The sequence below is a fragment of the Wolffia australiana genome, chromosome 8 (assembly GCF_029677425.1).
Source record: "Wolffia australiana isolate 7733 chromosome 8, ASM2967742v1".
Lineage (NCBI taxonomy): Eukaryota > Viridiplantae > Streptophyta > Magnoliopsida > Alismatales > Araceae > Wolffia > Wolffia australiana.
The window spans coordinates 6,888,696-6,913,799 of record NC_135842.1 but is presented as its reverse complement, the minus strand read 5'-3'; the positions used below and the strand labels follow the sequence as shown (position 1 = coordinate 6,913,799).

Below are 25,104 nucleotides of genomic sequence, written 5' to 3'. Positions count from 1 at the left end.
AGCTGCTACAGAAGCTGCTTGTCAAGGTGTGTGGTTAAATCATTTGATTTGTGAAATGAAGGGTGAAGAGAAGATGACAGTAAAGCTAATGGTGGACAACCAATCTGCGATCATTCTAAGCAAGAATCCAATCCATCATAACCGAACGAAACACATTGATACAAGATACCATTTCATTCGTTAGTGTGTTGAAGAGAAGAAGGTTGAAATTAGCTACGTTCCGACAGAGGATCAGCTAGCGGATATTTTCACCAAAGCACTTGGAAGATTAAAATTTCAAGAAATGCGAGGACGCCTTGGAGTACGTCGTCTCGGCACGGAGGAGCTCGAGCAAGGAGGAGAATGATGGGTATTGCTCAAGCTCGCCCGGAGGACCGCCGAATCCCGTTTCTAGAACGTCGGGGTTTTTCCTCTTCTGGTAACTCTTTTCTGTTCCAGGTCGTTACGGAGCTTGTTACAGACTAATCTCGACCACCCACTTGAACGAGTTATTACGGCCAGGATTTGGCCACGTCAGACAGATGCCAACTAAGCCGTGGAGTTAGTTAACGCTTTTCTTTCTCTCTCCACGTGTAAAACTCCTTTAAAAGGACAGTATGTGTTTGATGAAATGATACGGTGATTTTTTTTATCACGAGTCTTCTTCTTCTTTCTTCCTCTACATTCTTTGCCTGAATTAGTAGGTTCTTGAGAAACTCTCAGCTTCCCACAGCCAACACAGTGCAGAGAGGAACCAGAAATAGAGAGAATAGCTCGAGAGAGAAAGAGGGATAGAGAGGATTGAGAGGGCGAGACAAGAGAGCCAGAGAGAAAGAGAGAGATAGAGAGAGAGAGGAACGAGAGAGCTACAGAAGAGCGCCAGAGAGAGAAACGAGAAAGAAAGAAGTGGAAAGATGGTGACGGCGTCCGTACACTGATACATCGACATCTTGGTTGTCGCGTTGTTACAGAGTGGCTTAACATTCTTTGGAATGATGACAACTTGTCAGTGCATTAACACCCTGCTTGTCTCAACATTAGCACTGCTTTTACATGTTGAGAATGTGATAATAATGGATGGTAACTTGTACTGAGGTGGGTTATTGATGGGTTTTACAACAATCCAACCCTTACACTCAATGATAGTTTTATTAGAATGATGATGTTTACTAATCTACTTTGCTAGAACTAAGCTCTTAACATATCAGCCTGAAAAAACCCACTAATCCCATTCAGATTCTCAGATATAACGAGGGCTTTATTAAATTATTTGACTTAACCTCTCAATTTCGTTATTTTAACTCTTGAAAAGTACGTTGGGGTTCATATTCATTTAGGCTTCAGTTGAGAACTTCAGATAAAGTATGTAAAACTAAATGGACAACGAAACGGAAAATAGAGACGTGGGAATATCATATAATTTTCCAAATTATCATATGATCACAAAGACAGTGATCACGAGGAATCATCAAGCGACATGAAGAGGGCACGCTGTCTAAAACTGAGAATCAGTCTGGCGCTCCGCTTTGGAGCCGTGCTGGCGATCGTAGTACTCCACGGCGGCGGCGCCGGCCAGGGCGGCCAGAGTGAGAGCCTGAGCATGGAGCCTGCGAGAAACAAAGAAATTCAACTACATATAGAATAATACTCGGTTCTCTCTCTTTCCTTCTCTCTTTCTCTCTCTCTCATTCTCTCTTTCTTTCTCTCTCTCTCTATCTCTCTCTTCCTCTCTTTCTTTCTATCATTCTCTCTCTCATTCTGTCTTTCTTTCTCACTCTCTTTCTTTCTCTCATTTTATCTTTCTTTCTCACTCTCTTTCTTTCTCTCATTCTCTCTTTCTTTCTCTCTCTCTCTCATTCTCTCTCTGTTTCTCACTCTCTCTCTCTTTCTCACTCTCATTCTCTTTCTCTCTTTCTCTTTCTCTCATTCTCTTTCTCACTCTCTCTTCACCTCTATCTCTCTATCCCTTTCTTTCTCACTCTCTTTTTATCTGTCTCCCTTTCTCACTCTCTCTTCCTCTCTCTCTATCCCTTTCTTTCTCACTCTCTCTTCCTCTCTCTCTCTATCCCTTTCTTTCTGACTCTCTCCTCTTCTCTATCTCTCTATTCCTCTCTTTCTCATTCTCTTTTTATCTGTCTCTCTTTCTCACTCTCTCTTCCTGACTCTCTCTCTCTATCCCTTTCTTTCCACTCACTCCTCTTCTTCATCTCTCTATGCCTCTCTTTCGCACTCTCTTTTTATCTGTCTCTCTTTCTCACTCTCTCTTCCTGTCTCTCTCTCTATCCTTTTCTTTCTCACTCACTCTTTTTATCTGTCCCTCTTCTCACTCTATCTTTCTCTCTTTTTTTTAACTGTCTCTCTCTCTCTTTCTCTCTCAATGTCTCTCTTTTTCACTCACTCTTGCCCTCATTTTTTTCTCTTTCTCTCTCTCTCTCTCTTCTAGAAATTCAAATATATGTAGAAAGTTTCAGCGCATATTTAGAAATTCAAGGAGAGGAATCTGACCGAGCGTGGATGAGCTTGACGCTCGTTTTCATCGCCGGCTGCGACCAGTTGTAGGCCACGGAGCCCGTTATCCCGCTCACCCAGAGACAGCCTGAGAATAATTATTGCATGCAGAAGATCAGAAGAGAGAGAGATAACGAGACATCCATGTATAGTATAGATAGATAGATGGATTGATTAGTCGATAAATACGAAGACTAATGAATGGGTTAGATGGATGTGTAGATCAGAGATAGAGATGAATGGGTTGGATGCATCGCACAGATGGATAGATGTAGAGGTTAAAAAAAGAGGTAGATAGATGTGCTTATCTCTGCCTTTTGGCTAAGGTCAAGTTTAGACTGATAAATTGACTTACAGAGACAGACAGAAAGTTAATAGATAGAGACAGAGATAGGCAGACATGCAGAGAAAATCAATAGATAGAGAGAGAGATAGACAGAGAACATTAATAGGCAGACAGAGAGCAAATTAATAGATAGATAGAGAGATGTACAGAAACACAGAAAATAAATAGATAGAGAGACAAACAGACAGAAAATTAACAGGATAGAGAGAAACAGGAAAAAAGAGAGATACACATACACAAAGAAAATTTTAGATTGATAGTACGATAGATAGAGAGAGAGATACAGGAATAGAGGAAGACGTAGAAAGAGAGCAAGAGAGAAAAATTAGATGGTTACATCAATAGAAGGATGGATGTGCAGAGAGAGAAGGTTATCTATTTCTCTATCCATCTATCAAACCACCAATATAATTTTCAGTGTCCGTCTTTCTCTCCTTTCTCTTTCTCTCTCCTCCCTCTCTGTCTTTCTCTGTGTCTCTCTCATCTCTCTCTTCCCCTCTCCCTCTCTTTCTCTGCGTCTCTCTCATCTCTCTCTTTTTCTATCTGTTTCTCTCCCCCCCGTCTCTCTTTTTTCTTTCTTCCCCTCGCTCTCACTCTTTCTCTATCTCTTCCCCTCTCTCTTTTTCTCTGTTTTTCTCTCCCCCCGTCTCTTTCTTTTTTCTCTCTCTCTCTCTCTATCTCTTCCCCCCTCTCTCACTCTTTTTCTATCTCTTCCCCCCTCTCTCTCACTCTTTCTCTATCTCTTCCCCCCTCTCTCTCTCTTTCTCTATCTCTCCCCCCCTCTCTCTCACTCTTTCTCTATCTCTTCCCCCCTCTCTCTCACTCTTTCTCTATCTCTCCCCCCCTCTCTCTCACTCTTTCTCTATCTCTTCCCCCCTCTCTCTCACTCTTTCTCTATCTCTTCCCCCCCCTCTCTCGCCTTCTCTCTCCCCTCCCCCCCCTCTCTCTCTCTTTCTCTCTCTCTTCCCCCCTCTCTCTCACTCTTTCTCTATCTCTTCCCCCCTCTCTCTCACTCTTTCTCTATCTCTTCCCCCTTCTCTCTCTCTTTCTCTATCTCTTCCCCCCTCTCTCTCTTTCTCTATCTCTTCCCCCCTCTCTCACACTCTTTCTCTATCTATTCCCCTCCCCTCTCTTTTTTCTCCCTCTTCCCCCTCTCTTTCTCTCTGTTTCGCTTCCCCCCTCTCTCTTCTCTCTCTCTATACATTTGGAGAGAGAAGTAAACACCAATAAATAAATAATCATAAGAGAGAGAGAGATATACCAACAGCTTTGAGCTTGTTCGCGACGACCCACTTCCTGGCAGATTCCATGGCGGTGGAGGCGGCGGCCGCGGCGGCTGGGGCGGCTTGGTTCTCCGACATTGTCCAAAACTTTCAGAACAAGAACAAGATCAAGATCAAATCTTTGAGCAGTGGGAAGAAGAAGATCAAATCTCTGAGAGAATTGACGAACAGGGCAACCTTTAAATATCGCCTATCGCCGCCGTTGTAAGCCGTGGGCGTCGCTGCTGGTTTTGGGAGCGAACTACACGATAGAAAACTACAACACGCGCCACCTGTCAATTACTCCCTCTGAAGCTTCCCCCCCTCCAACTACCACGTCAGCCATCCAGAAGACTACACGTCGCCAAGCCAATTTATCCCAAAACTCCCCCTTTTTGTTCTTAATCTTAAGGAAAATACATCATTATTCGTAATTGGGTATTTTCACACTGACCCTTTTTCTCCCAAACCGAGAGAGAGAGCCAGATTATTCAGCCCAAGTTTGCAAATATCTGCTTAGGAAGGGTTTAGAGAGGGAAAGACAATCACAAAGCCAGATTGATATGACCATGTTTGTACAATGTTTCAGGGGAAGTGTTGTTGGAAGTGTGTGGGAGAGAGGGAGAGAGGGAGAGAGAAAGAGAGAGAAATAGAGAAAGATAGGGAGAGATGAGTTCGGAGAGAGAGAGGGAGAGAAAGAGAGGGGAAGAGAAAAAGAGGGGGAGAGAGATAGGGAGAGAAAGAGAGAGGGATAGAGAGAGATATAGAGACGGGAAGAGAAAAAGAAGGGGGGAGAGAGACAGAGAGAGATAGAGAGAGAAAGAGAGGGGGAGAGAGAGAGAGAGAGATAGAGATGGGAAGAGAAAAAGAGGGGAGGAGAGAGATAGAGAGGGGAAGAGAGATAAAGAGAGATAGAGAGGGAAAAAGAGAGAAGGGGGGAGAGAGATAGGAAGAGATAGAAAGAGATAGAGAGAGATAGAGAGGGAAAGGGGGAGAGGGAGAGATAAGGAAAGATAGAGAGAGATAGAGAGGGAAAGAGAGAGAGGGGGGAGAGATAGAGAGATAGAGAGGGAATGAGGGAGAGATAGAGAGGGAAAGAGAGAGAAAAGGGGAGAGAGATAGGGAGTGATAGAGAGAGATAGAGAGGGAAAGAGAAAGAAAAGGGGAGAGAGATAGAGAGAGTGAGGGGGAGAGTGGAGAGAGAAATAAGAGATATAGAGGGAGAGAGAGTGATAGTGGGAGAGAGGGAATGAGGAAGAGAGAGAGTGCGGGGGGAGAGGGGGAGAGAGATAGGGAGAGAGGGAAGAGAAGAGAGAGAGGGGAGAGAGAAAGAGATAGAGATAGAGAGAGAAACAAGGAAAGAGAGAAAGAGATGGGGAAAGAGAGAGAGAGAGAGAGAATCATCAAATAAAGATAATTCTGCGAAAGTTTGAACAACTTTACAAAGAAAGGGTTAATAACATATGAATCTCATATTTTCATGGGATCAGCATAACACGGCTCGTGCTTCTTCCTTCTGAATCTGTGAGGAATCTTCTGTTCGGAGAAGCTGCTCTCGCCATCAATCTTCCCCCCGTCACCGTCAGCTATAATGAAACATAGATCAAATCATCATCCACTAATTTCCAACAATAATAATCATTGTGGCATTCAAAGCTCAGCCCATGCAAAAAATGGAAGGTTTTCAAGGTTCTTGCAAAGAAAAAAAAGATCTCTCAGTCCAACAAAGAAAATCGATTTCGAACTCTAAAAAGATTAATAAGACCTAAGTTTTAGTTCACCCAAAAGAAAAAATTCCTAAACCAATGGAAATAAACACAGGCAGATCAGGCAGCCCTTTCTTCTCGACCTTTTGGATTATACGGTGATAGATGTTCAAGAACTACCGGTATATAATGAAGAAAATCCATTAATTTTAGAAGAATCTAGCAAAATTTTCAGACAGAGAAATTAAATACAAAAAGGCAGGTCAAACAACCATTCCCCCCTCCTAATTCTCTTGATCATAGAAAGACCGATATTCAATGATTACAAGAGTTAAATGAACATTTCATCAGTGATGGAAGAACGTAACAATTATCAGGAAGAGAAATTCAACATTAAACAGGAGCAGATCTTGTCCCTGGTTCCTTCACCAGAATATGATTAATATGCTCAAAGATTAATTTCTCGAATGAAGAAAACACTAAGGGTGGCGAATCTAGCCAAATTTTCAATCAGAGAGAGAGAGAAACAGAGTGGAGGATGAATTTCATCAAGAAAAAAGAATGCGAGATGATCCAATTTTCGATCAAACATGCCGCGTATTCTCCCCAAGGAAACTAATTTCACATGAAACGATTTCAAGAGCTCCAAAAATTTCTTCAAAGAACAGCCAAAATCTACACAAAACCCGCCATCCGCTAATCAAATTTCTTCCATGCGACAAATTTGCATCATCAAAAATCCGCATTGGTACGAAGTTTTCCAATTTCGAAGACAATCGGAATTCAATTTCGAGCCATACACCACATACCTCCGAACCGATCTCCCCACAAAAGCATCCGTCCATCTTCTTCCTCCTCATCAACCTCATCCCCATAACCAATCTCAGCATCTCCCCTGTACCCAGTCTCGCTGCCATACCCTAAATCATTCCACGCCAAATCCACAACGCCCAATCCACACTGCAAAGAAGAAACCACGGAAATTTCCCTATCCATCCCACAATTACCATTTCCACCATCCTTTCCCCTCAATTCGCCAACTTCAGATCCCCAAATCCCATCTCCGTTGACGAACAGCTCCCCGCTGGAGTCCGTTCCCACCGTCGCAACGGGGAAATCCGAACAAGTCGCGTAGTTCGAACAGCCGCCGACGGAACGGCATCGGCGGCGGCAAGCCCCGTTCCGCTCGCAGCTCCGGCCGGAAACGGAACGGGAAACGGCGCGTCGCCTCCTGCGCTTCCTGGCAAGCCATCCGACTTCGCTGTTGTCCGGATTTCTAGGAATTTGCCGCGAGATGTCTTCGATCAAGGAGAGATTGGAGAAATCGAAGGGATCGATGAGGATTGGGGCCGTGGATCGATCGGATCGGCAGGGTTTCTTGATGAGAATTGGGGATGAAGGCTCGGCTTGCGGATTAAATGGCTGCCATGATTGAAGCTGCTTCGTGCAGGATTCCACCCCATGCCTCGACGGACCTCCCCGATCGCTCGTTCTCATCGTCGTCGTCATCCTCCTCCCTCCATTCCCAGAGCTCACGAGATGAACAGGCCTCGCTTCTCTAATTTATACTGAACGATGATGAAACTCGTCATCCGTCATCCAAATCCCCATCTATGAACCCTTGATAGTAGGATGACGGATGACGGGACTGAGTAGCATTCTGTTCATCTGTCTTCAGAAGACAGATTGTTAGTTCTCTTCGTTTTTCAAACAGAACAATATCAGGTTCGAACAGATCCTCGCACAGACCGGTGTGTGGTTCTATTGTTCGCTTTGTGCAAATTTTGTTCTAATTTTGTTCGAATGTGCGAATTTTGTTTGATTTGCACAAAAAAAGAGCGGAACAAAGAACAAGGCTATGTGGGATTCTTTTGTGTGAATTTTTTGTTCATTTCAAACGAACATAACAGAACAACTATGTCTAGTCATGTATAGTTCTGGATCGTCCGGAATCAGTGTAGGGACGCGGATGGGACGATTTTTTCGTCTGAGACCTCCGAACATGACGATTTTTTTCGTCCGAGTGGACGAAAACCGTCCCCTCCATTCATCCTGGTACGAATTTCCTTCCTGGTTTTCGTCCACCTCGCAAACGGGGCATTTTTTTCGTCATGTCCCGTCCGTGTTCCTGCATTATATCTGTCCATACTGCTATTCTGTTATCATTCGTATGCATTTCATCATCGTCGCCATTATGTCATCAGTCCAGCTCAATCATTCGTTCCGCTCAGTCAGTGACTCTCGTAGTCTCTTGCAGCTGTATCGGCTCCTTGGGTTTCGGTTCTGATTCTCTCTCTTTCCCTCAATCCTTCAGTCATTTCCATCATCAGTCATCTATCATCCTATCATAAATTGTTCGCATGGCTTACCTTTATTGTTACGGGTAATGTTTGTGATATATTTATGAGTTATACTTAACGATGTTCCCAATTTGTCTTGCATTCTGTAGATCAAGTATGTCAGTTACAAAGGATGATAAAATCCCATACATGGTATTGAAAGTGGGTGGATGACGATGACGATGACATTGATTTTAATGTTGTAGGAAGGATGGTGTTAAGAGGAGAGGAGTGTAATTTGTAAGCAGTGTTATATTATACAGGGAAAAAATGTTCTTATATGGGGTTTCATGACCGTTGTGACCAGGGATGGTGCCGACGTGGGATAGGGAGACCCCGTGATTAGTATATATTGCAGGGACGTGAACGGGACGGTAATTTCGTCAGTGGACGAAAAAATCATCCCGCCCAGGACTTTGGACGTTTGACGGGACGAAGAATCGTCCGCCTCTTCCCGGACGGGACGATTGCTGCGTCCATGGACGAAATAACCGTCCCGTCTGGGGCCTTGGATGGGGGACGAGACAGTTATTTCGTCCTGTGGGAGTATAGTATGCGCCTGACAGGTCCACCTGCCCAATGCACGTGCTGCGCCACGTGTCAATTTCTGAGTGGTCTAATGCTGACACACTGCCTGTTTCGTCCTGGGACGTTGGACTGGACAGTTTCGGACGGGACGGGATGTGGACGAAAAAAATGGGACGGGACATTTTAGGCGAAACACTAAAAATTGGGATGTAGGAAGGGATGGACTTCGTCCCATCCTTTCCATCGTCCACGTCCCCGACGATCCAGAACTATAATTAGTACAGAGGAGTATTGTTAAATAAGGGTATTTAGTACAAATAAATATTTTTGGGGGCAAAAAGGTAATTAAGAATTTATAGGGTCTGTGACCATTGTGAAATGTGTATATACTAAGTTTCTTGACTGAACAGGAGAGAGAGAGGGGGGGAGGGAGAGGAGGAAGAAGAAGGGGAGCAGATATGGCGTCGGGATGGGGGATCACCGGCAATAAGGGGCGTTGCTATGATTTCTGGAACGACTTCAGCGAGTGTATGTCGAGGTGTCGGGAGCCCAAAGATTGCGCCTTGCTCAGGGAAGATTATCTTGAATGTCTCCACCACTCCAAAGAGGTACGGTCGCAATCGCTGTTCATTTTCACTCAAATTTGCTTCCCTTTTGGTAATTGTGATATTCGGCTGTGGATTTTCGTGTTTTTCTTTGTTTTTTGGCTCTGTTGGGCGAAGATCGCCCTGGGTTTTCTTGTGGAGGGTTTTTTCTCGGCGACTTTTCGAGCCCTTGAAGGATTAGACGCGCTGATTGGATACAATTGGGAAACGATTTCTCTGGGGCGTGTTTGAAATGTTGTAAGTAAGCCGATCAAAACGGATTTTCTGCGACAAGATTTGACAAAGTTGTTCCGAAAATATGCCAGTGTTTGGTAACGAAAGGGCGGTTCATTATCAAATTCATGCCTCAAATGGATCTTACGCATTTACTTTGAACCATTTGTACTTTTAGTTTGCTCCAATGGCGATTATCATTCTTGATTGTTTCCTTGCGCTTCCACTACATCAAAAATTGATATTTTGTACTTTTTTATTTCGAATGAGTTTCTCGATTATTATTCTGTTATACCCAAGTATTTCCAATTATTAGGTTTTTTTTCATCGCAAAAAAAATCCGTTGGCAAATTTTCTCCCGGGAGATTTGCTCATTGTTGAAACTTGTTACCCTCGGTTAATTTAATTCTTATTTAGCCGCATTGTTGGAAGCTTATACGGATTTGCATTGTGGACGAGGCGTGATTAATTGCACTTTCTCCTTACCTGGATTATCTTTACTTTTCTCGATTCTCTACATTATGGCCAAAGATCTCCCATTTCTTCGTGCTGATGATCAATAGATCTCCTATTTTACGATAACAACATTATTTTTCTTCATTATAAAAGTTCTTCACTCTCGCAATTGGTCTTTCTTGTCGGATCCTTCATTTTCAAGCGACAAGAAGATGCTAATGATCAAATTAACCTCTTGTTAGATTACTTTTGAGGTTGAATGGATGGAAAAAATGATGATATTACTTCATCTCCCTCACTATGCTTGTATTTCCATTTCTTCATGCCGATGTTCTACAATCTCATATTTTACGATAACAACATTATTTTTCTTCATTATAAAAGTTCTTCACTGTCTCAATTGGGTATTCTTGTTAGATCCTTCATTTTTAGCGGACAAGAAGATGCTAGTGATCAAATTAACCTCTTGTTAGATTACTTATGAGGTTGAATGGAGGGAAAAAATGATGATATTACTCTTTCTACCTCACTATGCTTAAATTTCCCTCTCTCTCTCTCTCTCTCTACAAAGTTCTTAGAGATGTAATGGATGGTGGTGCAGTTCCAAAGGCGGAACCGGATTTACAAAGAGGAGCAGCGCCAGATTAGAGCGGCAGAGAGGAAGGCGAAGGGGGAGGCCGAAGATGTGGGTGGATCAGCTCATCACTAGTGCCATGACCGTCGCCCTCTCTTACCTGAATAAAGAAAATTCCTTTTTGAAATTTAAGTCGGATTGGTTTCGGTTTCCTTGTCGATTTTCGGTGCTTCGTTCTTGCTCTACCGATTGTGCCGTTGGCATGACAATAAATTGCTTTATCTGCCGGATGTTCTGGCCTCTTTCTTTCTCTCTCAACATCTCTCTTTTCTTAATGCTCTCTCGTTCTACCATTCTCTCTCTCTAAAACTCTATTTAGTTTTTTCCTGTCTAAACTCCTCTCTCAACACCTCTCTCTTCTTAATGTTTCTCTTTCCATAACTTTGTTAAAGTCTCTATTTTCACAATAGTTTCTCTCTCTATCTCTCTATCTCTATTTCTCTATTTACCTCTATTTTGTTGATATTTTCTCTTCCTAGTTCTCTACCCTTTTTCAATGTCTTCCCACACTCTTGCGCTTTCCATTTTCCTGTCAACATTTCTCTTTTTAACTTTTATACTGTTTTTAGCTGTCCCTCTGGCTCTCATTGTGCTATAGGAATCCTTACTTAGGCCTTTTATCTCTGCACTCTTATTTTTTCTTCAAAATTCTTCCATTTTTTCATATCCAGCTATTTTCCTCTCTCTGGATGCATTCTTGCTTCCCTCACTCTAGGGATGGTCGAGCAGTGCAGTGCATAAATTTTCACTCCAGCATGGCGAATTTCCGACCATCCCAAACCCTTTGGGCAGTGACGAGGGTGGTTTTGGGGCAGAAATCTTAACCGCCTCCTGCCCAAACCAAGCCTCTTTACCAATTGTCCGTATGAGTCGTTTATTTAATATTCACGTTATTTTATAAATAACTGATAAACATTGCCCATTGGCTCTGGCCCAAGCCCTGAGCAGTGGGCAGAGCAAATGCTCGGCTGGCTGTATACATGGTTGTTATGTTCTGTTCGTTTGAAACAAACAAGAAATTCACACAAAAGAACGGCACAGGGCCTTGTTCTTTTTTTATGTTATTTTTTATTTTAAAAAACGAACAAAATGCACATTGGAACAAAATTTACGCTTTAGAAAAAAATTAGAACAAAATCTGCTCAATACGAACAAAAGAACCGCACATGGGTTTGTGCGATGTTTTGTACGAATTCGGTTTTGTTCTGTTTGGAAAACCGAACAGAACGAACGATTGGCACAAATTCGCACAGAAAGAACCGAACGGCCATGTCTAGCTGGCTGTGAAAAAGGCAGTTCAAAATTTTGAACTGCACCATGCAGCAACTGGCCCATGTTAGTGAGCTGACTATCCTCACTTCACACTCCTTTGGTTCACTGCTGCCGATGGGACAATTTTTTGTCCAGGGATGAAATGACCGTCCTATCCAACGTGTTGTATGAGTGATGCGACGGAAATTTGTCAGCCAGATGAAGCACGGGACAGTGTTTTCATCCCTGGATGAAAAAGCCGTTCGGTGCAGATGCATTGGACAGAGGGGAAACAAAAATTATGAAAATTTTTGTTATTTTCCTTTGATGTACTTTTTTATTAATATTTTTTTCTTGCATTGGCCTCACTTCCGGAGTGAGGATCATCCCCGGAATCATTTGTGGTATAATTAATTTTGTTTTTCCAGTTATAATTTTATTTTTGAACTGTTGGATGTTCTCTATTTCTCAGTTCAGACTTTGCTGATTCATAAATGTTTGATAATATGAGACAATACAACTGAAATATGTTTGAACAGTACTAAATGTATAGTACTTGTATATTAAATATGCATTAAATTAAATTAATTGTAGCAACCGACAGCAAAACTCGTGAAAGGGACGTGCGAAGACGAGATGGAGAATGAGAATAGTTTGGGTTACTCCTACCAGAGTGAGAGATGAACTTTGAGATTTAGAGAAAATGTTTGCTGAATAGAAGAAGATAGCTAGAATGATGGAGACGAATAGAGATATATAGAAAGACGGGGATGCACAGAATGAATGAGCTTTATGAAGCAATATACTGTAAAACCTGAGGGGAATGAGAGTAAATTTGAACTGGGACAAATAGATTGCCCTAGTTCTTTGACACAAGAGCTAAAGGCCCAGAAATAAAAGGGAAGATATCAAAGCTAAATAGAGATAAATATAGAGATACAAGAATTGAGATTGATATAGATATACACATAACATATAAGAAACAAAGACAAACGAAAACAGTTTGAGACAAAAAAGGAAATGAGAGAATGATAGCAAAAAGAACTATAGGCACACAATTTGCTTAGGGGTAAAAAGAGAGGATAGATAACTGAAGACAGATAAATAGAGAAAGAGTTATAAATATTGTAGAGTGAACTAAAGGCAAACAAATTAAAGAGGGTAGACATACACACAAAGAGTGAAATAGAGATAATTAAACTTAAATGATAGATATACATAGAGGCAACAAGAGAGGGAGAGAGGTAAATAATCAGAAGGATAAAGAGAGTGATAATGCAAGAGTATAGGCAAAGACAGAGAAAATCCCAGAGCCCAACGAGAGCTGACCGAAAACTATTTTTCATTTAGACCGATTAATAAACTGGTGACCTATATTGTACCATCCTAGACGAGGGACATGACAGGGACAGTTGCCTGACAAGACAATTCCAGACAATATGATTTCGTGATGGGATGGTTTCAAACTACCCTATTAAAATGGGACGAAAACTAGCCAACCGTCCAGCTTCCTCGTGAAGGATGATACTGGACTGTTTTTTTTGTTTTTGGCAAAAAACACGGTGCCGGGTAGATTGATCCAGCCGTGCCCTGGACGCAACCCTAGGAGATTTTATTTATTAAATGTAGTCTTCAACATCGTTTATAGGTGTGGAGCGGGCGTACATGTCCTAATTACACATGGACTCTACTGCCCCAGGCTCTCGGTGCAGAAAAGGAAAAAATACATGAGTGGCACCTATAAGTAGCAAAGAGAAGGTTGCTCGTCATCGTTAGTGTGCTAGAGCCCGCAGCGTGGTAATGCATGGAGTGTGCGCGGCCCCCCTAGCCGTCCGCATTTGTCACTTTGTGGTGCACTGTAGGTAGGCCTCTCAGGCAAAAGGACAATAGTGGACTGTACTCACTCCCTCTCTATCTCTCTCTTTTTCTCTCTTCATCCTCTCTCTCTTTCCATGCCCTTGGGCTTGCTCTTTATCTCTCTAACCATCTCTCTTCCTTCTATAGTGCAGGGACGCGGACGGGACGATTTTTTCGTCCGAGGATGAAAAAATCGTCCTTTCCAAAAATACAGACAAATTTCGGGATGAAAATTTGTCCAGGGGACCACCAGACAGGAAGGTTTTCGTCCCATGGGACGAAAAAACCATCCATCCGGAGGTCTCGGACGTTGGACGGATGAATCTGGACGGAAAACCGCCAGATTCACATCCGACGGTTGAGATGTAGCCATGTGGCCTCGCAATGACAATTTGCATCAAAGTCCTCCGTAATTCCTTAAAAAACTTAAAAAATCTATATTAATATATTTAAAATATAAAATACATTTTTCTCGTCCGGGACGAGGGACGGGAAAAAAATTGTCCTGAGAGGACTGGGCAGAACAAAAATTTGTCCTGCGAGGACTGGACAGGACGGTTTTCTTACCGTCGGACAAAAATTTGTCCCCTCCTTCGTCCCTGCACTGAATCCGGACGTCGGACGGGACAAAGTTTGTCCCGTCCAGTCCATCACCCATGCCCTGGACGATCCGGAACTATACTTCTCAACATTCTTCAGTTGTCTCTACCTCTCCTTCTCTCTCTCACCCCTTTCTCTCTCCATCCCCTCTCTGTATATTTTTTCATAAATATAGGTATTTTCTTGTTCGTTGAGAATTTGAAAATTGCCGGGAGTAAATAATCTTCTTTTTCTCTCGGCACCATTTTTTAAAAATAATAAAAACAAAATTCCCAAGTTTTTTATTTTCGAATGAAACCCGAAGATTCCAGAACGAAACGCGTTGGATAATAATGACCGTTCGATGAATCGAGAGTCGCTGTCACATCGCATGAACGGCCGAGATCTCCTGAGTTTCGTGTTACGTCAGATATCACCAATAATTACCAAATTACCTTTTAAAAGTAGAATTTGTGAATATGCCAACGGTGGGACGACTATTTAAACCGTCGAACGATCTCCGTAGTCTTCTTCCGTCATCCTCGCGCGTCTCCGGAGTTTGCACAGGTTGGTTCAGAGCTCTAGGGTTTAAGTAGCTGGCATGATTCTTTTGTTTAATTTTGATCCGATGGTATGTTCCAGCTGATGTATCTGTTATTTCCATTGCGAGATTCATTCCCTTAGGGTTTGTTGAATTTGCGTCTGATACTCATTTCTTTCTTTATCTGATACTCGTTAATTTGCACCCATTTTCCTATCTTAGTCCAGAAGGAAGCAGAGGTCTTTCTTGGATTCCTGACCGGATTGGGTTGTTACTTTGCTCACCCAATTTTTTGTGAATTCTGGGGATTTTTTCTCTCAATTTCGACGGTTTCCGTAGCTTCTTACTCATTTGAAGATCGTTGATGGGTGGTCTGGTGAACGTCTCATCTCTTTTGGTGTGCACATTTCAGGAAAATGAGTAGCCGCTCTAATCGCACCGTTTATGTTGGTAACCTTCCCGGAGATATACGGGAACGGGAAGTGGAGGACTTATTTTACAAGGTTAGTCGTAGACTTATATATCGTGAATTTGTTGATATTAGCTCTTTTCTGTGCTATCCGCTTTTGTCTTCGATGTACGGGTGAAGCATGTAATTTCTCTAACCCGTTATATGTTTTTTTGTAAAAATTGTTGTTAGATATTAATTCGTTCCCAAGTTAACATTTTTATCAAAATTAAGCGTCACGTTTTCTTGTTATTCATAAAATTTAGCGTTCTAATAATCTGGCTGTAGATATTTTCCATTTTCCTCATTAGATTGATGATGTGGGATTGAGTGCAGTTATTAGCTCTTGGAATGGAGTATGCTGTTCCTCACTACAAAGTTATACTCAGCGTTCGTGAAAGCACGGAGATTTCTACCCAAAAAAACGAAGTATTTGCAACTTAATTGCAAATTTCACAATTAAGTATGTGCGAATGTTTGAATACGAGCTGCTGTGATTTGTGCTGATAGTATGGTAAACGCTTCGAATATTGGATGATTGAAAAATAAAAAAATGTTTTGTTTGGGGTTTGCGAGTGATACACACGATAGTGTCAATGACCAAATCCAAATCAATCTTCTGCGTAATTGATGTTAATATCCAAAAGAATTCAGCTCTTGATGAAATAGTAAGGAAAATGCGGAATCAAGAACAGATCTGGTCGACCCCTCCTCCCACAGAGACGCTCCTCCCGGATCTCTGGAGATTCCTTCTGATGAAGCTCCCCTCCCGATCATCAATTTCTCCAGCTCCTTCTTCTGATCTCCAGGCGGCTCTTCTATGTCGAGCTCCTCCCTCCAGATCAACAGACGAGGATGCACTCTCTGCTGCTCCGGCCTTCCCGACAGGATTACTGTCGCTTCCTGGCTTCCAAGAAAATGAGAATTGACGACTATATCTGTTTAACCGTCCTTTATTTATAGGGAGCTACTTCTCCCACTTTATTTGGTCAACACTTACGGTCAGTGGGCGACCCCGCCCTCTGCTTATTTTTTCTTCTGTATTTCTTGGCATAGAATCTATCAGCGAGTGCTGTCAAAGTTTGAGATGTTTTGAAATACCTTAGAGCTTTTATTCAGACGATATTTACAGAAGGCTAGTACTCATGATATCCTTAGAGTATCTTTGTCGTGTTTATATGTTCTAATTTTATTGTATTATATTAATTTCTGTTCTTTGACGCGGAATCAGTTTTTTGACTTAATCGTTTAATTATTTATTTATTTTTATTTTTCCTCTTTGATTTTTTTATGCAGTATGGGCGAATTATTGATATAGACTTGAAAATTCCGCCAAGGCCACCAGGATATGCTTTCGTTGAGGTACTCAGTAACATCTTGCTCAAAATTTTTTTGATCTTATATTGTTCTATCTAGATTTTTTATTGAAATCGATTACATTCTATCTCTCTAGGCATAGAAATTAATGGGTGGTCTTACTATGATTCCATTCCTCTATATAATGCTATTTCCTCATCTTTGCAAGTCTTTTCTCACTTCTTCACTTTTCATCACTTCCTCCTTTACTTCTTTTTCGAAAAGCTTATGCGTCTTCATGAGCTTGAGAATGACCGTTTCTGTGACAGTTTGAAGATGCCCGTGATGCTGACGATGCGATCCGAGGACGTGATGGTTATAATTTTGATGGGCATAAGCTTCGGGTACTTTATGCTCCCAAATGCAATCACGTAGTCTTTAATCTCCCTATTAAATCCATTTATGAAACCGGATTGTGTTTCTTTCTTCAATCTACCAGGTTGAATTAGCTCATGGTGGGCGTGGTAATTCATCTTCTAATGACCGTCATAGTAATCATAATAGCTACAGTGGTCCCCGTGGGGTATCTAGAAGAACTGAACATAGAGGTATGCTAGGAACCAGGCTAGCTGCATTTTTTTTTAGAATTTTCTGAATCTTTTAGTAATTAAGGCCCACTATGATGCAGTTATGGTATCTGGTTTACCGAGTTCTGCATCTTGGCAAGACTTAAAGGTATGCTATGTTTCTTCTTTTCCCCTTTCATTTGTTTAATTTAATGGTTTATCTAAAGGTTTCAATCATTGATAGGACCATATGCGTCGGGCAGGAGATGTCTGCTTTTCCCAAGTGTTTCGTGATGGACGTGGTGAGCATAGTGAAAATTTACTTAATTGTTTATGGATGCGTCTATTTTCAACCCTGCTTATCAATTTTAGAGCAGGATTCTAAATTTATTTATCAGCAGTATGACTCGGTGTGAATTACTTTAAGTGATGCTTGGAATGGTCAGCACCATCAACTGGTCTATTCTCGTATATGAACTCTTGTCAATGAATTCCTCGTCGCTGGTTTTGAAAAATAATCTCATTAAGGAGGTTACTTTTCATTCGTTTTCATTATGTTTCAGGTACCACTGGGATCGTTGATTACACTAACTACGAGGACATGAGATATGCTGTGAGTCAGTGGCTGCATTTTTAAGTGCTTTTTTGATCTGCTGGGGGCTTAACCATTTTCTCTACAGATTAGGAAACTTGATGATTCTGAATTCCGTAATGCATTCTCGAGGTCATACATTCGGGTAATGTTCATGGTCCTTCCCTTTGTTACCATTAATCCCCATGTACATCATTCTTTCCCGGTCCCTTGTCATCTTAGGTCAAGGAGTATGATTCTCGCAAGAGCACTTCTAGGAGTCGCAGCCGTTCTCGTACGAGGAGCCGGAGCAGAAGCAGAAGCCGCAGCCGCAGCCGTGGTCTTAGCCGGAGCATCAGCAGAAGCAGAAGTAAAAGCAGAAGCTTGAGGTATCTACTGTTGTCAAATTAGGGTTTGCTAACGATGGCTTTAATGATGAGAATCAAATCATCATCGCCATCCTAGCCACTAACAAATGATGCGGAGAATCACAATTTGCCATCTGCTCTTGTCATCTGAAAGAGTAAAAATAGAGAACGCTGAAGACGACAATTACCACTCATCATCCTTCAACAATTCGGGGATGTAGGGCAGTGACGACCATCAATCCTAGTTGTCATCTTGTTAAGTAGACATGGTTGTTCTGTTCTTTTTGTGGGAATTGTTCGTTCTGTTCGGTTTTCCGAACATAACAAAAACAAATTCGAACAGAACATCGCACAGACCCGTGTGCGGTTCTTTTGTTCACTTAGTGCGAATTTTGTTCTAGTTTTGTGCGAATGTGCGAATTTTGTTAGTTTCTGAAAAAAAAAGAACAGAACAGAGAACAAGGCCCTGTGTGGTTCTTTTGTGCGAATCTTTTGTTTGCTTAAAACGAACAGAACAGAACAACCATGTCTATTGTTAAGTGCTGCATTCCTCGGCTAACCCATAAATTGTATTTCACTCTTGTGTTTACTCTGTAGCAAGTCGCCCAAGGCAAAGCAGCCACCTTCTCGATCAAGATCCAAGTCTGTTTCCCCACCTGTGCGCTCGCCATCTAAGGAACGATCAATGTCAAGGTGATATGCTCGTTATGGCCATCAATTTTCCACTTTCATTTGTTACCATAATTTATTAAATAATTAATGGGTAGATTCCATTTCTTAATGATTTTTGGTATTTCTCTCTCGAAATGCTTGTCGTGTGTAGTGATTTTGTTGCTTACTCGTCTGAAGTCCCAGTGTACATGTAAAAACCGAGATTTTCTTTTATTGTTCTTGTTGAATTTTGCCTTTTCTGTCTTCTAGATGTGGGGCATGTGCGGCGATTTGGGGAATTGGGGACTCTCTGTGTTATTTGCGTGGAACAGTTTATTGCTAAGGTAGCCATGAATAATCCCGCAATATAATAAAAAATAAAAAAAGTGCCTATCTCGCTAAATATAGAGACACATCTTCGTGTCATTTTTGAACTATTCCTCAAGCTGGCCCAGCTGGATCGGATCGCGCCGTTAAAGCTGGATCGGATGGCTCTCATCCTCCCGGTTGAGAGCTCTTGCTGTGGGGAATACTAGTTTTACTCACTCGTCGTGTCGCTAAACCCTTCTCTGGATATGAAAATACGCGTTTTACTCAGGTGTTTCCCTCGTTCTCTCTCTCTCTCTCTCTCTACCTTTCCTTTTCTCTGTTTACTTTTTCCAATATTTGAGCGGAATTTCTGGTTTGGCTGTTTCTCTTGGTGACATTTCTAAACGTGGGGCGGAAGAGACGCCAAGGATTACGGATCAAAGCTGTTAAACGCGTTATTTGTGGAACTTTTTGCAGATCCCGTTCCAGAAGCCGTTCCCCTTCGCCCACTGTTAGTGTCTCTCCCTCATAGTTTCTCTCTCGAAAAATATAATTATGTTCATGTATCACACGTGGCTTGACGATGTGCAGCGAGTGAGCAAGATCCCTGACCCGAAGCCCAGCCCGGAAAGAAGTCCAGTTAAGAGTAAGAGCAAAAGTAGGAGCAGGAGCAAGAGCAGAAGCAAATCCCCATCTCCCATCCCGGTAAGGCAATTGATTTGGGTGGCATTGATGTTTTGTTTATGATTGCCAAATCGAACTATTAACTTCGTTTAACAGTAATTATGAAGGATTGATTTTTTAAATATGTGATCTCAAGCCCTATCCCCTTCACTTGATGACAAAAAGAAAATCTTTTTTTTGCAGGAGGAATCTTAAGGTCATCTACACCGTTTGATCTTACATATGCATCCCAAACATTATAACACGGGTACTTGGTTTTTTTATTTTGACTCTCTTGAACCATGTCTTTTCTTTCTATCCCACTCTTAAGTTGGATTTGAATGTCAGCTCGTTTTGACCCAGAGTTAAGAACACACCAATAAATTACCCCAACACAGTGTCAACCCAGGATATTAATGTTTAGTTTGGTGGAAACAGTAACAAAAGAACCAATAATGTTAAGTAACTCATTAGGTGGAACCGAGATTGATTTAGTACTTGTGTGTACTTAATGATCATATCTATTTATCAAATGGTCACCGGTTTTTGGTGATCTTGCTTAATTTCTTCAAAAAATTGTGGAAAATATTTACATTTATACACTTCCAAGGATATTAGTAGAATTTTACTGGGAAGAAGAAAAAAATGATGAAGTTCTCAAATTCCGGTGAAGGCCTGGCAAAGAGATTCCCAATGTTCCTTGGCCAGTCGAACACGCTCAGCCCTCTCGCTTTGCTGCCTCTCCTTCCAGTACTCTGGGCAACTGCATGCCACATCATTCTTTTAGAGAGAGAGAGAGAGATAGGAGAGAGAAAGATATTCAACCCCACCTGTTTTTTAGCAAGATACACAACTCATCAAGGTGCACTGCCTTGTTATACACTCCATCCTGCACAACACCAATTTCAGTCTTCACAAATAATCTCATAAAATACAATTCTGGCCATATAAATTAGGAAAAAAGTTAACTAATAAATATTGACCCTACATTCTTAGAATAGTTAAAGTTTAAATTTTAAAAATGCAAGTGATCTATTTAGTATTGATAATTCTATAGTAGAACTAAAGTTTTGATTAGATTAGAGGTAGTTATGTAGAATTATTGGTGAGGGGATCTCACCTGTCTACAGAGAGGACACCGGGCTTTGGAGTCGGCCGCCTTGAGCCCATCCACAATGGATGTGGATGCAGCAGAGCAGCCACACACATAGCAGAAGATGTGCCCACAAGAGAGAGAAACTGGATCAAATACAGTGTCCTGCAAAAACCAACATGCTCCAATTTGTCATCATGCAATTCAGAAGAAAAACCCCAAAACTTGGTCAGAGATCTTACAAAATAATACCAGCAAAAATCCCAGAATTTTCTCAAGAACAAAACAATTAGCTTGTCTTTGGAGAAAACACAATAACTTATCTTAATTCTTTAGCCATACTTTAGCAAAAACCAGAGGCTCCTAACTTTCATAGTTTTATTAAGGAGAAAAGCCACTTAATTTCGTTTTTAAGTCTAAGAAGCAAACACTTTGACTTGTGAATAACCGGTGGCTCCAAATTGTCAAAGTTCTCTCAAGAAAAAAAAACCCAAAAGTCTTATTAAACACTATGATATTAGAAGCAAATACCTTGTCCTGTAAAAATCTAGAGGCTCCTAATAGCCATAACTTCATCTCAAGTCTTATAACATTAAAAGCTAACAAGATGTCTGGAAATAATCCAAGGGCTCCTAATTGGCATAATTATCTCAAGAAAACACCATGTAATACCATAAAAAATATCAGGATGTTAGAAGCAGACACTTTGTCCAAATTCTATGCAGAAGAAACCCCAATTAACTTAGTATAAAGTCATCTAATATTAGGTACAAGAACTTTTTCAACATAACCACTTACCAGGCAGATGGAGCAAGTGAGGTTGACCTCGAGCTTCATTGAGTCAAAGAGGCTACAGCAGAGGACGGGCTTCCCCTCGTTGAATTCGAGGGAACACTCTCTGAAGAGCCCCGCCACCGCCGTCGCCGCCATTGCCTCCGTCGCCGCCATCCCCTTCTTCTTGGCTGTGCACTCCCTTTCATTGATGTAAAAGGCCATCAGCTCAGCCAGCCAGGGGGACTGAAGGATCTCAATCTGCATCTCCTGTGCATGGCTCTTGAACTCCTGCCCCTTCTTGGAGTAATGAATCTGCATCATACAAGATCAAGTTAGTTTTCTTCCTTTACTTCAAATTTACTTTTTTTCCACACCCACAAGATTAGAGTTCTTTCATATTTTAGAAGAGTTCTTAATCAAATTTAATTTTAACTAAATATTTTTGGAGGATAACATGATTACGGAACAAGTTCTTAATCATGGGTTTTAATCAAATTTAATTTTAATTAAATATTTTTGGAGGATAACATAATTGCGGAACAAGTTCTTAATCATGGGTTCTAATCAAATTTAATTTTAATTAAATATTTTTGGAGGATAACATGATTACTGAACAAGTTCTTAATCATGGGTTTTAATCAAGTTTAATTTTAATTAAATATTTTTGGAGGATAACATGATTACGGAACAAGTTCTTAATCATGGGTTTTAATCAAGTTTAATGTTATTTAAATATTTTTGGAGGATAACATGATTACGGAACAATTTCCTAATCATGGGTTTTAATTTACTTTAGTTTTATTTAAAATATAATTTTTGTTGGGTAATCTGATGAATGCCGAAATAACTCTTATTAAATCATTTTAGCTGAAATTAATTTGTTATGGGCACTCAGGTCGAAAACTTTACAAGCTCTTAATCATGCGTTGTAAGTTAAATTAAAAATAAAATTTTAGTGGTAACCCGATGAAAACTTAACAAGCTCTTAATTATACGTTTCAATATAATTGAACTTTTATTAAAATAAAACAAATAAAATAAGAAATATGATGAAAACCGAACAAGCTCTTAATCATGTCACTTAATTCAATCAAATTTTTTTTAAAAAATGATGGGTAATCTGCTGAAAACCCGGACAAGTTCTTCATCATGGATTGTAATCAAAATTGATTCAAAAATTATTTTTCCTGGTGGGAGATGAGTGATCCATACCTTGTCGTACTTCTTGAGGAGTTTTCTCATGGCAATGGAGTGGATAATCGCGTAGTTGACCAAGTCTTTGCCTTCTTGCATGAGATTATCATGGTGGCTGATGTGCATTCTGCGTTTGAGCACGTTGACGTATTTCTTAAGGCCAGTGGCGAGATGAAGTTCAAGCAGTCGCCGTGCTCGCTCGTTGAAGCAGCCTGAAACTGCCGACATCTCGCTGACGAGCGCCGGGAAGAAGGTCCCATCGCACACTGCCAACATTTCCCCGTTTGAACTTTAGACAAGGATAAATATTTTTTCTTTAATCTTCGGAATGTCTCAAGTATTTGATTTCCTGTTCTTTGGGTTTGTAGGGAATGACAGCACAAGAACTGGGTTATTCAAGTTCTTCAATTTCTGTCCGGCATCGTAATCTTGGGGTTTTCATAAAAAAATATTAGAAGTTACCCAGAAAACGAGCAGGATTAGGATATCCTGTTCTTCGGATGTTTAATGAATGGCAGTAGAAGAACTGGGTCATTCCTATATGGTTTTTCCTTTTTAATCTTAGAAATGTCTCGAGAAGTTGATTTATTGTTCTTCGGGTGTGTGGTGAATGATAACACGAGAACTGAGTTTTTCAATTTCTTGAAGTTCTATCCGGCATCATAATCTTGGATTTTTTATCAAAATATATTAGAAAAAGTTGAGGACCCGGAAACAAGTTACCCAGAAAACCCGGAGGATTTTGATTTCCTGTTTTTCGGGTGTATAACGGATGAAAGTTGAAGAACTGGGTACCAAGTTCTTTGTGGTTTTTAAAAATTATCGGAGAACTGGGTTCACATTCTTCAAGTTTAATCTAAGTAAAATCAAGGAAGCGCACCCCACATCATACTCTTGGGCGTTTTTTTTCCAATTTTCTTGTTTTAATTGAAAGGGAAAAATTACCCCCAAAACAACAAGAAGAATAGAGTTATTCAGGGAAAAAAAGTTAAATACAGAAGTTCAAAATCATTGGTGAAATGGGTTCACGTTCCTCAAGTACTATCAGGTAGGATCAAGGAAGCGCTGCCAACAATCATAATCTTAAGTGTTTCTTTCATTTCATGAGAATAAATTATTCTTAAACGAGCCCGAAACGAAATTACCCAGAAAACAACAAAACGAAACTAACTGTCCTAAATCTTCAAAAATCCTAAAAACCCACAATATTCACACATCAAAATCTTCAAAAAACTCTTTGTCTCACTTTCAAGCATAATACTCTCTTAATAAACATCTTTAAAAAAAAAGAAAAAAAGAAACCACATGTTCATGCAGGAATGGTAATAACACTTATAAATACAGATGATAACACGCATTATTTCAGTATGGTCAAGGAAGCGCACCCAACATAATAATCTTGGGTGTTTTTTTCCAGTTCTCCTCTTAAATTAAAAAAAAAACCCAAAAACAACAAAAAGAATAGACTCATTCAGGAAAAAATAATGAAATACAGAACAGGTAATAACACGTATAAAAACAGATGATAACAAGCATTATTTCCAAAAATCTAAAGCATAAAAATTAAAAAACAATCAAAGTATCTATACCTTGGCAATGTTGCTGGCAACATCTACTCTCTGATGCATCCTGAACGCAGCTATTCAAACTGTTCTTCTCGGGCGGAAGCGCCTTCCTGCATTTCTTCAGCATATTCTTCAGACGCTTGATACCCACTTGAGGAAGCTCCACCTGCCCCTGCATGTATTCCTGATATCTCTTCCCAAATTTCATCCTGGCCGTCCAATTCTGCTTTGGTTCTTTCAGATCCCAACCGAGATAACAAATAGTAGTAGTAGAAGAAGAAGAAAGAGAAATTTCGATCTGGGCAAGCTCCAGAGCGATGGGGGATGAAGAACCCCTCCCTCTATTTCTCTTTGTATTTATCGCTCTCTTTCTACTTGATTACATCACTGGATCAAGCCTATCACGTTGAAGCTTCTTCGTTCGTTCAGAAAACTTTTAAAAAGTAAAGAACATTAAATAATACTCGACTTTCAGAAAAACCGCTGAAATTATCTGCGTGCTCTAGCTCCAAAGTTGTTGACTTTTTATTTACTGTTCTTGTCATTGCGAGCCGTCAAGCATGGCGGCGCTGCCTGATGATCGATGGATTTGACTGACGCGTCGACATGATGATAAATGGTGTGCAAAGTAGTTATTATTATTATTATTTTGTGTGCCAACCGCCAAGTAGTTAATAAATAGTTGCGCGTCTATTACCGCCGTCAGATTTTTAGATTTTTTTTTTTAAGATAATCGACGCGTGCATGAGTTTTGCGAAAGATCTTTGGAATAAAAAATATTTGGAATTATCGTTGCTCGGTT

General features: G+C 40.8%; 5 protein-coding genes across 10 annotated transcripts; 2 read left to right on the top strand and 3 right to left on the bottom strand.

Annotated features, from left to right (window-relative positions):
• Nucleotides 1-1,370: 1,370 nt before the first annotated feature.
• On the bottom strand, nucleotides 1,371-4,430 carry LOC144706817 (uncharacterized). 2 transcript variants are annotated; one of them, XM_078579883.1, is made up of 4 exons: nucleotides 4,294-4,430; nucleotides 4,095-4,203; nucleotides 2,485-2,575; nucleotides 1,371-1,586 (listed from the first exon to the last, which is right to left on the bottom strand). In XM_078579883.1, the coding sequence occupies exons 2-4, from the start codon at nucleotides 4,192-4,194 to the stop codon at nucleotides 1,475-1,477; spliced, it is 303 nt and encodes a 100-aa protein (XP_078436009.1). In that variant the 5' UTR covers nucleotides 4,195-4,203; nucleotides 4,294-4,430; the 3' UTR covers nucleotides 1,371-1,474. The 2 variants fall into 2 exon arrangements, with proteins under 2 accessions (XP_078436009.1, XP_078436008.1); XM_078579882.1 differs by lacking the exon at nucleotides 4,294-4,430 and having other exon boundaries at nucleotides 4,095-4,283.
• A 1,065-nt stretch (nucleotides 4,431-5,495) lies between these two features.
• Nucleotides 5,496-7,347, bottom strand: LOC144706917 (LYR motif protein). Its single transcript, XM_078580006.1, has 2 exons — nucleotides 6,611-7,347; nucleotides 5,496-5,681 (listed from the first exon to the last, which is right to left on the bottom strand). Exons 1-2 carry the CDS (start codon nucleotides 7,308-7,310, stop codon nucleotides 5,566-5,568), a joined length of 816 nt encoding a protein of 271 aa, XP_078436132.1. The 5' UTR covers nucleotides 7,311-7,347; the 3' UTR covers nucleotides 5,496-5,565.
• Nucleotides 7,348-9,072: 1,725 nt separating this feature from the next.
• On the top strand, nucleotides 9,073-10,806 carry LOC144706942 (NADH dehydrogenase [ubiquinone] iron-sulfur protein 5-B-like). Of its 2 annotated transcripts, XM_078580035.1 has the most exons (3): nucleotides 9,073-9,276; nucleotides 9,391-9,510; nucleotides 10,544-10,806. In XM_078580035.1, exons 1-2 carry the CDS (start codon nucleotides 9,127-9,129, stop codon nucleotides 9,502-9,504), a joined length of 264 nt encoding a protein of 87 aa, XP_078436161.1. In that variant the 5' UTR covers nucleotides 9,073-9,126; the 3' UTR covers nucleotides 9,505-9,510; nucleotides 10,544-10,806. The 2 variants fall into 2 exon arrangements, with proteins under 2 accessions (XP_078436161.1, XP_078436162.1); XM_078580036.1 differs by lacking the exon at nucleotides 9,391-9,510 and having other exon boundaries at nucleotides 9,083-9,276.
• Nucleotides 10,807-14,735: 3,929 nt separating this feature from the next.
• Nucleotides 14,736-20,038, top strand: LOC144706940 (serine/arginine-rich splicing factor SR30-like). Of its 4 annotated transcripts, none has more exons than XR_013582350.1 (14): nucleotides 14,736-14,830; nucleotides 15,217-15,307; nucleotides 16,549-16,614; nucleotides 16,878-16,952; nucleotides 17,048-17,156; nucleotides 17,237-17,283; nucleotides 17,359-17,416; nucleotides 17,678-17,727; nucleotides 17,795-17,851; nucleotides 17,929-18,074; nucleotides 18,651-18,746; nucleotides 18,975-19,048; nucleotides 19,151-19,302; nucleotides 19,432-19,524. XR_013582350.1 is itself a non-coding variant. In XM_078580031.1 (14 exons), the coding sequence occupies exons 2-14, from the start codon at nucleotides 15,221-15,223 to the stop codon at nucleotides 19,890-19,892; spliced, it is 951 nt and encodes a 316-aa protein (XP_078436157.1). In that variant the 5' UTR covers nucleotides 14,736-14,830; nucleotides 15,217-15,220; the 3' UTR covers nucleotides 19,893-20,038. The 4 variants fall into 4 exon arrangements, 3 of the variants coding, with proteins under 3 accessions (XP_078436157.1, XP_078436159.1, XP_078436158.1); XM_078580031.1 differs by lacking the exons at nucleotides 18,975-19,048; nucleotides 19,151-19,302 and adding exons at nucleotides 19,605-19,718; nucleotides 19,881-20,038 and having other exon boundaries at nucleotides 19,491-19,524; XM_078580033.1 differs by lacking the exons at nucleotides 14,736-14,830; nucleotides 18,975-19,048; nucleotides 19,151-19,302 and adding exons at nucleotides 14,925-14,948; nucleotides 19,605-19,718; nucleotides 19,881-20,038 and having other exon boundaries at nucleotides 19,491-19,524.
• Nucleotides 20,039-20,200: 162 nt separating this feature from the next.
• Nucleotides 20,201-24,645, bottom strand: NLA (SPX (SYG1/Pho81/XPR1) domain-containing protein). Its single transcript, XM_078580034.1, has 6 exons — nucleotides 24,327-24,645; nucleotides 22,756-23,003; nucleotides 21,568-21,855; nucleotides 20,797-20,934; nucleotides 20,507-20,565; nucleotides 20,201-20,439 (listed from the first exon to the last, which is right to left on the bottom strand). The coding sequence occupies exons 1-6, from the start codon at nucleotides 24,508-24,510 to the stop codon at nucleotides 20,334-20,336; spliced, it is 1,023 nt and encodes a 340-aa protein (XP_078436160.1). The 5' UTR covers nucleotides 24,511-24,645; the 3' UTR covers nucleotides 20,201-20,333.
• Nucleotides 24,646-25,104: the final 459 nt, after the last annotated feature.